Below are 15,005 nucleotides of genomic sequence, written 5' to 3'. Positions count from 1 at the left end.
CCACACTACGATGATTACATTTTTTTTTTTTACAGCCATTATACAGTGCTATCAGAAGTAAATTGATGAATTGTAATGTTAAGGTGCATATTCATCAACTAACAGACGTTAAGAAAATTAAAGCCCCCGGGAGCAGGTTAATAAATTAAATTTATTCCACCACAGCAGGATTCGTTCCGACATCGGTGGAAACAATCACATCTGCAGTGACAATTTCCAATTTGAAAGTAACAGTCTCATTTTCTATTCATATCCAATACAGATGCACTTTGCTCATCATGCACAACTTTGATCTAACTTTTTCTATGTATTGTTACATTTTTATCCTCATTCATTTGTTAAGGGAAAGATTTTGTCTCTTCTGTATCAAAATACAATATACTACATTAAAGGTGCCCTATATGTTATTCAGAGCATTAATATAGCAGCAAACAACTATTTGCTATGTAAAGATATATAGGAGTAATGTATACCTGAGCAGAGAATGAAGTCTCTCTCGCTCTGTGTGCGTGTTGTTATCAGTTTCTCCTCACTTTGTTGACATAGCCGGCCGGCATGCCTTTTCGTGCAGGTGAGCGTGTTCCCACTGGCTAGCTCACGGACACCGATCTCCACTGCTCTCATACGGCGGTTACAGCTGATAACGCCGTCCCGACCTGCGATATCATTGCGGAAGCGTAGCGCCCACCCTCCGGTTCCCCCCCAATGTAAACACTGTTAGCTCTGTCTGCCCTGTTGCTGGTGTTTGTCTTTGAGCCGCCAGCTCAGCCGTCGACATGTTGAGAGCCGGGCAGAGGCAATAAAAATGCTCTTAATTTCACATTTAGCACCTTTAAGTATTCCAGATACGCAAGCATGCATGTCGCCACAGTTTTTTTTCTCACAGCTTTCTCAGTTTTCATTGACATAATTTATAAACAAAGAGTAGTAAATTTGTAGTAAACATTTATCTTTCAGCCAGGCTGTCTACAAAATAATGGCCTGGTTTTCATGAAATCTGTTGCTGATATTTATAGTCCCCAAAGGATAACTCATAATGTTACAGGTGACCCACTGACCTTCTATCTAGTGACAACATGTTCTCTTATATTCATTTATATATTCATGAAATTGGCAGATTGCTAAGTGGATAAACCTTTTCCCCTTTGGATCCTTCACACAAGATATATCTAATGGCTGGATTGCAATCAAATTAATGAATATTCATGGTCCACAGGGAGGATGAACACCAATTGGCCCCTGTTCTACTTTTTAATTTCATATCTCAAAGTCTAATGGGGAGATTACCTTTGAATTGACTGAACACCTTCATGCTGCCCAACAGATTGACCTCTCCTCAATAGATCCTGGCCAATTAAATAGTGGATTTTACTACTGGCCAGAGGATGACCTCCATTAGTTCAACACACCAACGTTTCCACTTTAACTCAAGATGAATAAGCAACTTACACTGAAATAATGTCAAAGGATTCTCTTCATTACAAGACCACACTGGCAGCACAGTGATTAGCAGGCACTCCAATGCGATGGCGGCACTTGAACATCTTCCGTAACTCGGTGCGGAAGCGGTCGTGCAGCCACGCGTAGAGGAAGGGGTTACAGCAGGACGAGCTCATGGCACACAGGTGGCACAGCAGTTGGATGAGTAAAAAGTAGCGCTTGTTAATGAGGTGAATGTCTATGTCTCGCAGCACGTTGAATACATGAATAGGAAGCCAGCACACCGCAAAGGCGGACACCAAGAGTGCAACCAGGCGAAAGATCTTCCTCTTGCGAGCTTGTTGAGCGCCCGCCTGGCCTTGTGTCCTGTGGCCCGGTGCCACGCACTTCCTCAGTTTGACAGTGATACAGAGGTAAGAGACAAAGACAGCCGACAACGGTAGGACGTATGTGACCAGCAGGGTGCTGTATGCATAAGCACGTCTTTCTTTCTCTTGACCCAACCAGAACTCCTCGCAGATGGTGAAGCCTTCCTCTTTGAACTCTACGTGGTAGGTGTGGGTGACCGCCGGAGCCACCAGCCCGCAGGACAGCAGCCAGATGCCGGTGAGGACGGAGGCACAGGTGGCCACAGAGGTACGCTTCTTCAGGGGATGAACGGTCGCATAATATCTGCAGGAAAGAGAGAGTAGTGCTTTTTAATGAGGGTACAAAACTCATGCTTAATTAATCTATCATGATCCAATGTATGATTTAACCTCCCAGTACGAACACTTATATAGCCCTCATTTAAATCATTGTCCTAAAAGTTGTAAAATTAACTAATAGCTAAATCCAGAGTTATTTTCCTCGGCATAATGAACGTGCATATCCGGTTCTGCCAGCTTCCTGCTAGCTGTATGCGGCTGTAATAATGGATATATTGGCTGTAATTCATCACTTTTAGTATCTTATAATACACCCATGGGCTGTATGCTGTAAGCCTGTATCGTGGTGGATGTATTGACGTCTCTGTTCCCAAGCAACCGGCTATCGGCCAGTAGCTAGTAGTGCTAGTATCACGACGTAAAACAGAATTTAATGGAGTTGTAGGCTATTTACTAACACGCAAGGCAAAAGCACAGGACACAACCTCTTATACATCCATTGTCTATTGGACATCTATTTTGGGGGTCCTTGACATGAAAATGTTTGAGATTGCTCTTAAAATCTGTGTACTGGATTTTTCTAACTTCAATTTATGTCCATCGCTCACTGTATGCTCCTCTGGGAAGCGGGCAAAAAAGTTGAATAAATAAGTAAGTAAGTAAATGAATAGTTATAATAGCATGCATAATTATAATATTTTTATTGTTCAACACAGGCCATTTCGGTATAGAGACATTCAAATTATGACAATAGAATAGAAATAATTTTGTTTTACTTTAGTACGGCGCTTTGTGGACGGACGTTTTACTGGCGTCCGGTGTTCGCTTTCAGTCCAAAATGGTGGAAGCGTAGCTTCTTTGCAATGGAACGAACAACTGACTTTCACTTCTTAGCAATTTACGTTCTTTGGAGCAGGTCCTTTTCACAGAGCCGGCAGTCATGTTTTTACATTAGCCAAGAACGGACAAACCAAACACTGGCCCTAAATTCGCGTCACACGGGAGAAGTTTAAGTTGGTTGCAATCTGCAACCTCGCAGCTAGATGCCACCAGATCGTACACACTGCACCTTTTAATGTATAAAAGTTACTGCACAGAATCTCAGAGCAGTGCATTTAATTTATTTTTTCAAAAACAAAACTATGATAATAATATTGATAGTCACCTTTATTAATATTGCACCTTTTAAGGAGGATATGCAGCACAATGTGCTTGACATCAAGACAACTGAAAACAATTATAAAGACAGAACTTTCAATTTGACCTGTAAGAAAAAGAGGAAAATCATTTAAATTTAAAACTTTTAAGATCGGGCGGAGGTGAACATAATAAAACAGCAGTAATAAGCTACGGTGGGTTTTCAAGCCTCCATTGATGTTGCTGTCCTCAGCTCAGAAGGCAGAGAAATCAACAAAACTGCAGAAGGAAGCTTTACTGTAGCTGTTTGGATTTTTAGGGGGTCTAGCGGGGGATGTGTCTTTGCAGCACATACCTGATTGTTCTCTCTGAGCACAAAGTATAAAACTGGATAATTGGATTTTGGTGTGTGGTCCTATCACAAACTGCTGCAAGAAGCCCAAATCATTTTTCATTTGGTCATTTGTTTAGGAATTCAAAAATGGATTCACAAGCTTGTGTTTACAAATCGAGTTAGACTCATCCAGCTATATTATATTGTTGATTAATTTGTAACTTAACTTTGAATTAAAGTTTCTAATTTGTCGATCCGTCACACGAGCTGACAAAAGCCCGATCATTGCGGAGTCTTAACATGTTACATCATGTATTATAGCATACACTGAATCATGATGACTCATATTTTAGTCATTCGTTTCTTAAGCATTCAGCATAAGTAGTGCACCCTTATTGTTACAGTGGTACTGTTAGAAGTGTGATCTATCTGCACCTCTCTGTCATTTCTAAGTGAGTTTGAATGAAAAATGATGACAGATAATGGTTGAATTTCCTGATTATGTCCTTTCTGGCATGTCAATTACACTCCAATCATACTGAGAATGGTGTGTAATGTGAAATAAATTATTTAGAGAGGGAAATCACTTTATGTTATTTGACATTTATTTAATCAGGATGGGCCCCTTGAGGTCTAAATCTGTTTTTCAAGAGATTCTTGGCCAAAATGGCAGCACAATCATGTTACACAAACCAGCAGAGACACTAGAGGATGAAAAGAAGAAGGGGGAAAAAAGACTTAATTGTGATCTTAGTGGCATCATTCCTGCAGTGCACAGAGATCCACCCACCTGTCCACAGCGATAGCAGTGAGGGTGAAGACTGAAACGTAGACTGTGACCGGCTGGATGAGGAACACCAGATAGCACATCGGGCGGCCAAACACCCAACCGTGTGGGTTGAAGGCGTAGGCGAGGGTGAAAGGGACGCAGGTGACACACATGAGCATGTCAGAGAAGGCCAGGTTTCCGATGAAGAGGTTGGTGACATTGTGCATCTTGCGGGTTCGGCAGATGACGTAGAGGAGCAGGTAATTCCCGAAGACGCCCACCACCACCACGAGCACGTAACAGGGGATGATGAGGGGCTTGAAGGTCTGCAGCAGGGCCACATCTGCAAACTGGGAGGTGCGGTTGGTGGAGGTGTTCTGTACCGCGACCTCGTAAACGTGTCCATCTGTCTGTTCTCCCGACGCAGGCGAATGCGTGCTTCCAGCCGAGCCACTGTGGTTACCCTCCATGGCAACAAAAAAGCTCAACCTGCCAGCACTTGCACTGTGTCCAAAACACAACGGTTTGCAGACAGTAAAAGGTCAAAAGTTAGTGTATTCAATCTAAGGATGCATGCAAAATGTAATATAAACAATATTCTATTCATGACATTTACAAAACGGAAGACCATTATTGAATTTTCACACTAAATGCACATTATTACAGGGTGTATAATTATGAAGACATTTGATTGCACAACATTGTGCATCCTCCACATTTGGAAAATGTCACAGGCTTATGTCTGCATATGACCTACAGTACTGGATTGCTGTGATTACAGACCAGCTGACAGCATCAGTGGGATATTTATTCAACATGACTGAGGTGCTGGATTTCGATGCATTTTGTGTAAGAGCCATATTGTAATATTTACAGTTTTTTTTGCATTTGATTATCATTTAAAAAGTACATTGTGTTATGCCATCGAAAATGTTTGACATACATTAGAATTAAGGTCAATTAGTCATGTCATAGAATGGGCTTTGATCCATTTAGACTCGATGATATGTGTTTTAAGAAACCTTTACATCCTGCTAGAAGTGGCGAGGACGGTTCATAGCGAGCTGCAACTACAGTGAGAATAGTCACACGACAGCTATTTGGCTATTTACACCCAGTGATAGTAAAGAGTGTAATACATGCAAGAAATAGGTTGTGGAGGACGGATGGGTCAACGCTTTGACCCCAGAGTCTGGGGTCTCGAGTCCTGTGAGAAGCCTATTTTTCACATAGTTGACTTATTATTTTCTGTTTTTTAAATGATTGTTTTCAGTAGGGCTGTCCCAAATACCATTTATTGGGCTTCGAAGCTTCAGTTAGAAATACTCAATGCTTCACGGAGCGGCACAGCAGGCTGACATGTTCTTCTGTCTGTCTGTCTGTCTGTCTCCATCTCCCTCGTTTCAGTGGCCGGGTCAGTGGCACTGCCGCACTACTGTACACACACACACACCTCTACACACGATAAATATCCATCTAAGACTAACTAATAATAATTCATGTTGAATATGAATAATAATGTGGGATTATTCCTTATTTCATGGGTTATTTGGGGATTTCTACATTATTATTACTTATATAAAAAAAAAAGCAAAAAAAAAAGCATTCAAATATTGATTCGGACGTTGATTACCATGGCAACGGTTGAAGCTTCAAAGTGTTCGGGTCAGTTTTCAGTAGCAGTTTGGTTAGGTTTAGGCAACAAAACTATATGGTTAGTTTAGGAAAAATATACATACACTACATATACCCATACGGTATCTAATGTGTGCCCAGGTCGGGTGTAAATAGCATTGTTGGCTGCTGACACCTGGGTGCTAAGCGGAGGATGAATTACAGGGGAAATTAAAGGAAGGTAAAATTGCAACATATTATTCCCGTTGGCATGAGATTTCTAAATATTAAATCTCCTGTGAAAAATCATTTCAAAGCATTATGTTGAACTCTGAGCCATCTTTTCTGATGTGATGGCTGGATTAAAATGTCTTATTAAGAAACAAGAGAAGAAGTGCTTTTTGAATTACATATTGTCTCGGCTGTGAATGAAGACACTCTCCCATGATGCTCACATTCCTTAAGCGTGATATTGCTTTTGTGTAATAAAGCATAAATAAAACAAGTAAAGGAAATGTGAAACAACAGATGAGAGGTTTTGTTCTTTAGTGTCTTCAGGATTTTACTTTTGTATTAAATCAATGTATTCCTGTTGATTGTTTGACAGGAGAATGTAGAACAGGTGTTACGTTTTAATATGTATCCATATTTATATATATTTATTTTAGCTACATACATTTTGTGATAAGAGCACACTTAGTATCTGATTTAGTCCTAATGCTTCACATGCAATGCCTCCGGGTGGATCAGATTACCAAATTTAAACTACAAGTTGTGGATGAAATAACAGAAAGACCTTAGAAAATAATACTCCTGCAGGGACAAATCATCTTGAAGCCGTAGCTTGCACTGTTTTTTTTTTTTTTAAATGTCCCGTAAAGAGTCATTCAGTCAGCGTTGCTGAGGGTCTCCTTGTGACCATGGTTCCTCTTTGTCAATGTGTTTTTATGTTTTGCACATAATTTAATCGCAGTATAAAAAAAACAAAAAAAAAACTTTTCACCTCGCCACATTGCATAATTTGATTTAGATTTATTTTTTGATAGAGACGATGCCATTTAACATAGTTCCAATACACGGCATGAAACTGATGAGTTTATAGCTATGGCTAATTTTCAACTCTTGTCCTTAGTTGGGCTTTTACATGTACAGTATAATTAAAATATACAACTTTCTATATGGTTTTATCTATAAACCACAATACACTACAAATATGAAATTACAATAAAAAAGAGACCATACAATACACATAGCCTACCACAATACACTAATACACAAACACCAATACACCTTGGTAATTTACAGTACAATTTGCTAAACATGGATACAGCTCTGTTTTGCTTTTAGCCGGCACTCAACCTTTGTCGTAAAAGACAGCTGTTGTATGTGTGAGATCAGCCCCTGCATCTGAAAACATCTCTGTGTGCAGTGCAGCAAAGTCATTTCAGATGTGGACGGTGATATTTTGGTCCTAGATTTTAGTTTTGCTTCAACTGCAGCATCAACTGTGACTGTTTGGCCAGTCTACACTGTAGCTCTCATGTTGCTGTCAGGTTTCTGTTTCAGCTGATGAGTTTGTGACTCAGAGGTACTGAGGGGGACCTTGGGACCTTTTGTCCATATTAGATTCATTTACGCAACAGTTGATGCAAAGACGTGTCATCAGGAAGAGAGATTTTACTGAAAGATAATTAGAGATTCTATCTTCTGCCTGCTGGCTGCTCGTTAATCATCATACTTTAATAAAAGTCTCAGTGTTTCAGACTAGATACATGCTCAACATCTACTGCACATTTACAGGACAGTAAGTACAGAACTCGCATAATAGAACTAATGAATTACCACATAATTGGGTAAGGGCTTGCACTTACATGTAGAGAATATCTTTTATGCAAAGTTATTAAAAGGAAGCTGACTTTACTGCCCATTTTATGGAGTGACCGCCATTTATCAGTGGAACAATTCTGTTTTGAATCCAGTTCAAAAGATCATATCTGCATTTTCATTTTCTTTTTTCTCTACATTTATTTAATTTATTTATTTAAGGTTTCTATCTTACCACCATGAACTACACTACTGTAGTACTTATTACTTTTAATTCCAACTAACTAATTAAATTATTTAAAAAAATATTTTTATGTTATTTTTTTCTGTAACTTTATCTCTAGGGGTGGGAAGACGGCTGGACCTGTCTCTGTGTGGGAGTGGGAGGCGATGTGTATGTGTGTATTTATGTATGTACATATTACATTTTAAATGTAAGATATCTTTTTTTTTTATTATGGCACCGGTGTTATGTTTTGTTATGTTTGTTATGCTATGTTTGGAAAAAAAAGGGATAAAAAGAATAATAATAAAAAAATATCATATCTGCAGAAATTAAATGCTCAGATATTCAGGTTCATAAACAAAATTAGTACTTTTATTTTAAAATGGAACGGCAGTAGCTCAGTCTGTAGGGACTTTGGACCCACATGGTTGTCGCTTTAAGTCCAGAATGGACCATGTACGGAGTGTGGACTGGTAGCTGGAGAGGTGCAAGTTCACCTCCTGAGCAAGGCACCGAACCCTTAACTGCTAACTCTAACATCTCTCCAACGGCATGTCTATTATGCGTGTTTGTACTCCAGGCTGGTGTGTGTTTATAAAAGAAGAAAAAAAAGAATTTCCCCCCAGATATTGATAAAGTAATTCTTCTTCTAAAGCAGAAACTTAGTGCCCACAGTGATTTTCCTTGAATATGATGATGAACTCAAACCAAATGGAACAATACATTAATAATACAAAATAATAGAGTAATAAAAAAACACATGATGTGTTCACATTCACAGACTATGTACCCTCCTTAACTATTTAAATATTATTAATAATTATTCAAAGCTTTACTCATAATTCATCGCCCACATTATTTGCATAGCTTTATCATAGACATCTAGATATAGGCCAAATACATACATACAAGGAATTTGACTCCAGTTTTATGCAGCTCTCTCAATGTACTTACACAGAATAAAAATAACAACAAGGAACAAGGACAGCAAAGCTGGACAAATAAAGGTGAGGAATAGACAGGACTGTTATGTACACAAGTCGTGAAAAATATATTTTTAAATATCTAAATACACATGCATTTTTAAAAAAATAAAGAAAAGGGCATTTTAGAAATAGATATGCATAATCAAGGGTGTGCAAATACAACATGCAACTATTAAGAAATCTAGTTATTCAGTGATCATACTTCTGTTCACTTATTTAGTTCTTTCTTGGAGAAAAGATGCTGCCACTATACTATGACCTGAGGCATGCAAAACAAATAAATGAACAAACATTCAAACAAATGCAGAGAAAGCACACAGAAACTCACCTGTGTTGGTGTTTCTCAGTGTAAAGGCGAGTTGTGAGTGTGAGTGTGAAGAGCAGACCTTACGTGTGAGCTTCTCCTCAGCGAGTGAGCTGAAGCTGCTGCTGTTTCAGAGAGAGGGAGGAAGAAAGAGAGAGATGTCTGTGGAAATGACAGTAAGCCAATAAGATGGCCGATACCCAAAAAGATTAATGTCTGGGTTGGACTTGATGTTGGATCTTGAACTGATTAGTTAGTGGTCAGGACTGATAGATCTCTGTAATGACATTAATGGTAATTATTGATCTGCTCACAGACATGTGCAGGACTCTATCTGAGAGATATTGTTTGTTGATGCATGCACAGCTTCATTGCCAGTAGATTTAACACCATATTAATTTGCCGTTAGTGCTTCATCTGTTTTCACAAATTGTGCATTGATCATTGATTATGGATGGAGCTGCTTAAAGTGGGGATTTTTAATTGTTGTGATTTGAAACAAGCTTTGGCATATAGACAGAAAATGATCTGCAAAGTGGCCAAAAAATCTTTTCGTAGCTGTGAGCTGTTACCATTTGCCCTTTAAAGCTGCAGTGGGTAGAAATGGAGCAAATATGATTTAAAAAGGTTATTTTTATAAAACACTATATCCTGACAGTAGTGCATGAGACAGGTCATCTGAAAAAAATCATGTGCCTCTGTGTGCTCCGGTGTCCTCCGGTGTTGCAAGATTTCACAGACCGGTGGAAAACAACCAATCAGAATTGCACTGGAGCCTGGCGTCTCTGAGCAGCTGTCAATCACTCGCAAACTTTGATCAAACGGTCAAACTAGGCAGCGCTGATCAAATATGAATCAATATTCTGTTACTGTTATGCCTATATTTCACCTCAAATGTTTTCCGAAACATCTTGTAGTGTACTGTTTAGCTGTAAAATGAGAAAGTTTGTGACCTGGCAGCCATGTTGAGATCTGTTGAGGAAATCCCAAGCACCGCCCACCAGCCGGAGCAAACTTTCTCGTTTTCAGCTAAACAGTACACTACAAGATGTTTCTGAAATCATTTGAGGCGAGAAATAGGCATTACAGTAACAGAATATTGATTCATATTTGATCAGCACTGCCTAGTTTGACCGCTGGATCGGAGTTTAGGAATGATTGACAGCTGCCTCTGCTGAATGAACAGCCAATAGGAACGCTCTCTCTCTGAAATGACCGGTGATTGGCCAAATACTTTTTAAAGCCTGAAAACAGAGCCATGAGAAGGTGCAGAAGTCTAGTTTTCTCTCAGTACACTTGAATTACAATATATTGAAAGGTTATTATATTATAGTTTTTGCCCAATGATGCTAAAAATATTCTGCCTACTGCAGGTTTAACATTTCTTGCTATTCATAGATATAATTGCTTTTTAAGCTCAGTGAAAGACGGTAAGTTCGTCATGTACAGAACATGCCGATTACAATAAATTTTCAGTAGAACAGAAGTTGTGCACCCCTGATTATTACTTGCCTGGACTCCGTATCAAAACCTTCTCCCCTACAAAACCGATTATGATTGCAAGTGACATGGCAAGACGCAGCTTTTTGAAAGATGTCTCCATTTAGAGCATTATGGCCTGAACTCCCACCTTGACAAGTGAGTGCTTGCAGTAATTCCATTGTTTACAAACCTTCCCTGGATAAAAGGTTTTAAAGTGCACTGTGTCTCACAGTTACATGTCTTTTGGTTCCAAATGGAAAGGCTAAGACATTTAATTAATTTGGCTAAAAAGAAAATGATCTTTTCACTGCAGATGGAGAATGAATATTGGAAGTCAGACAGCAGTTATGCCTCTGCTGCTTCCTCCTTCCTGTGAAAACATCCACGTCATACACATTACACTGTATGTTTACATTACATACAATGCATTTTAATGACAGCACTTCCATCTTATATCGCCAAGGTTGTCAATTAGTGAGACAGAAAAAAGCGAATCAATTCATGGAGGAAAAGGAAAAGGAATCTATTCACAGTCACAAAAGGTTCACAGCTTTAGAGGACGCCATTGTAGGAAGCAACATATTTATCTACCAGTGCAATGCGTTCACTCAGAAAAGCATGCCTGTGGCTGCAGAGATCATAAAACACACAAACCAGATGGAGGTAGTGGCATGTGTGGGAGTGTTTCCTTTAAAAAAAAAAAAGCCTGCCCATTAAAAGATGCTAAAATATGTTGATGTGTTAATGCTAATACGTCCAGTGTGGAGTGATCAGTAGTCAAGGAGATGAACCACCTGCTGCCAGGGGCCCACAAGGCTCCATTATCAATACTCAAGTGTACTTTAAAAAACTGAATTTCATGTAAGTGTGTCTCAAAGTGTTTTCACAAATGAAAAACACGGATTACATAAACTCCGATGTTTACACAAAATCATCCGAAAGGGGACATTTCAGATCAGAAAATGTGTAGTTCAACAAGCTGTTCAGATTTGGCTCCCCTTCCTGTGTCACATGCAGGCTCATTAGAATATATCGCCTCCCCATCTGTGTATCTCAATCATCTTTTTCGGGAGGGGGCCTTAAAGAGACAGGCGCTAAAATGGGGCGTTTTAGACAGAGGGTCAATACAGGTCAGTGGACAACTCTGAAAAGTGAAGCCAATGCGAAAGTGGCTTTCTTTCTAAGAGCCAGCAGGGGGCGACTCCTCTGGTTGCAAAAATAAGTCTGATTGTGTAGAAGTCTATGAGAAAATGACCCTACTTCTCACTTGATTTATTACCTCAGTAAACATGAGTTTATAGTCTCAATCGCTAGTTTCAAGTCTTCTTCAATACAGCATGATGTTCATTTAGTAAATTATGTTCCCATTTAGAGTCAAACAGACCATAAAGCAGGGGATGCTTTAGGGTGTGGCTACCTTGTGATTGACAGGTCGCTACCACGGCCTTGTCCAATCTGTGAGTTGTCTGTGTTTTCGTCTTACAACTTTAACCCTTTCACAGTGTGTTTTTAGTTCATTAGTTAATTGTAACATTTTGGTTGCCTAAAATCGTCTTATTCAGCGTTTGGTTGTACTTAGCTCCACCCTCTTGTATCACTTCTGGTTCCAAAAAGACAAGATGGCGAAGGCCAAAATGTTGAACTTGAGGCTTCAAAACGGAAGTTCACAAACCAATTGGTGGAGTCACGGTGACTGCATCCCCTTCTTATATACAGTCTATGATACAGGTATATTCAGATGGACAGTATGAGAAAAATAATGTGTTTTTTTACAACATTAATAAAGCATGTAAGCATGTTCTAGTAGAAACTCAAAATACAAGTATGAACCTGAAAATGAGCATGATGTGTCTCCTTTAAGTTTGACTTGAAATGAGTATAATGTAATAGGATCACTTCAGCACACAGGGAATAGAGCACATTCTCACTCCCAACTCGTCAAGAGGAACCCACAACAGCAGGATGAAGGTAGCAGCCCTGCTCTCTTTGTTGCTCTCTTCACCCACAGCAGTCTGATGTAGCATGAAAGTGCCAGAAAAAAAATATTACTCCTATAAAAACTATAAGAGTGTTAATAACCTAACACCAAACTCCCACCGGTTCAGCTCTCACCAGGTGAAAGTACCAGTCTTGACTTATTATGTTGTCTGTGGTTATATGGGGGGGCTGTCACTCTGAACTTGAAGTACTAACAAAAACTGTCCATCTGTAACCATTAGAGAGTGAAATGCAGTTGAAATATCATTTCACCTTTCACCTTCTTAAATAATCTCTGATAAAAAAAGAAGAAGTTTAGAAGAGCTGCCAAGCATAACTGGCCGTAGCAAACTACTGTAATGGTGCAGAAAATAACATAACAACATAACACAACTCGAAATAACCCATTATCAACAAAACAATATAGGCAAGAGAGAGCGAGGCTGTGTGCTATCTGTACTTCTCCAGTCGCATTAAGGCACACTTATCTGTGCAGAGAAAGTACTTACAGGTGGAGATTGTGAGGACAGACAGGATGTGAAATGTGATGCATCATTTGAACAAAACACCGCAGGGTTTCAGGGTTTCAGGGTTTCAGGGTTTCAGGGTTTCAGGGTTTTTTCTTCTCAGTTTTGCAATTTTCGCCCAGTCAGCCGCAGCTGAGCTTGTTGCAGGTGTATATATCCTTCATATAGCTTACTGTTTATCCTACAGTAATATTTACATGCAAAATGTCAGATTTAACAATAGAAAATGTACTACATCTTCATCAAAGTCTTGACAGCCTCATCTTGAGGAAAGATGACAAAACAACAAAATTTGGTTTGCATCCCAAAAATGCAAGTTGTTTGTCATGTTGCTCTAAATGTGGAATCAGAGCTTGATGTGCTTTTGTTTGCACATGCTCGTGCTCACTGTACGTACTGTACCCTGAACACAACACAACAAGAACATCCGGGCTGACAGAGAAAGGAAAACACTTGGCTCCACATATGTTGATGCTGCTTGTCAACCCCCGCATGTTCTTCATAATCACCGTCTGTGACAGCTTGCCCTTGACTCATCAGTTGTCACATTCACCTTTGTATGCTGCTGCTGTCTGTGGTGGAGGTTAACGCCTGCAGTTCAATGGCTTTGAGTTTGAATCTTTACTTCCCCTGCATTCAGCAGCAGTATAGTGGTTTACCTGAGTCCAGATTATGTCCTTGATTCATGATTGAAGCAACTTAACGTGAGAAAACAGATCGGTCTTTCAATGTTCATTTCTTAGAATAAATGCAAATTCTATTCATGACTTTTGCAGGGTCCTGTGGTGGCTGAAGGTCTTATGATCGGCTCTCTCTCCCCCCTCCTATCCCATCGTTTTGTGGACTGATGGGGCTTCAACTGAGTCTCACCACCTCTTCTTTTCTGCCGTCCCCTGTGATTAGAACAAAGGTCTGTCCTCTGTCTGACATTATCTTCCCGGTTGTTCTTCTGTCTCCCATGGGCTTTGCCCCTCTGCACAATGCCTTGATGGATGGCTTTGGACACGTAGACCTTGTCACATATTTTACTACCTGAGTTTTCTCTTTGTGATCACATTTCAGACAGCAGACTGTCTTCAGATGTATGCAGATTTACTGCTCGTTAAATGTGGAAGAGAAAATGACAAAGTTTGTGTTGCTGCTTTGTGAGAGCAATTCAAAAGAGACACAGTCTGTTTCCTCTCTGCTTGACTTTGTGATAAAAGTGTATGTGTTTTAAGCAGTAAAACGAAACGCAATTTTCTTTAAAAAAAAAAGTATAATGATAAGCAGTAAGGCACAATACAAGATTTGAACAGTGAATACACCTTAAAGGAACAGTTCATTATTTTGCCTTTTTATTATTGAGTTTGTAGTTTGCACTGGTGTTGAACTGGACTGGATTATATTGAGAGCTAATTTTCTTTACATATTGTTTCTTAGATATATATTTATGTTAACAAATATGTCTGTCTTGAAATGTGGGCTGGTTGAATTATCACTGGTGTGGAATAACTTTTGAATTACTGTGGAGAAATGTATAGTTTGCTAAGTTAATGAAATGTCCTCTGTTTTGAGTAGCCCCTGAACCTCTCAGGCCAGGTGTCAATTGGTTTTGGCAAGAAGGGAGCCCGCAAACTGGGGAAACTCTCACAAGATTATTTTGGTTAAGCATTGATTTCGAATAGTTAAGGTTAGGCACTGACCTCGAGTGGTTAAAGTTAGGTTTGACCACAAATAGTTAAATAGCTATAGCCTG

At 39.5% G+C, this 15,005-nt stretch overlaps 1 protein-coding gene across 1 annotated transcript; it reads right to left on the bottom strand.

Annotated features, from left to right (window-relative positions):
- Window positions 1-719: 719 nt before the first annotated feature.
- Window positions 720-9,456, bottom strand: prlhr2b (prolactin releasing hormone receptor 2b). Its single transcript, XM_037751992.1, has 3 exons — window positions 9,306-9,456; window positions 4,349-4,831; window positions 720-2,112 (listed from the first exon to the last, which is right to left on the bottom strand). Exons 2-3 carry the CDS (start codon window positions 4,795-4,797, stop codon window positions 1,479-1,481), a joined length of 1,083 nt encoding a protein of 360 aa, XP_037607920.1. The 5' UTR covers window positions 4,798-4,831; window positions 9,306-9,456; the 3' UTR covers window positions 720-1,478.
- Between the last annotated feature and the right edge of the window lie 5,549 nt (window positions 9,457-15,005).

Source organism: Sebastes umbrosus, chromosome 19, assembly GCF_015220745.1.
Source record: "Sebastes umbrosus isolate fSebUmb1 chromosome 19, fSebUmb1.pri, whole genome shotgun sequence".
Lineage (NCBI taxonomy): Eukaryota > Metazoa > Chordata > Actinopteri > Perciformes > Sebastidae > Sebastes > Sebastes umbrosus.
This window is presented reverse-complemented; position numbering and strand designations above follow the sequence as displayed.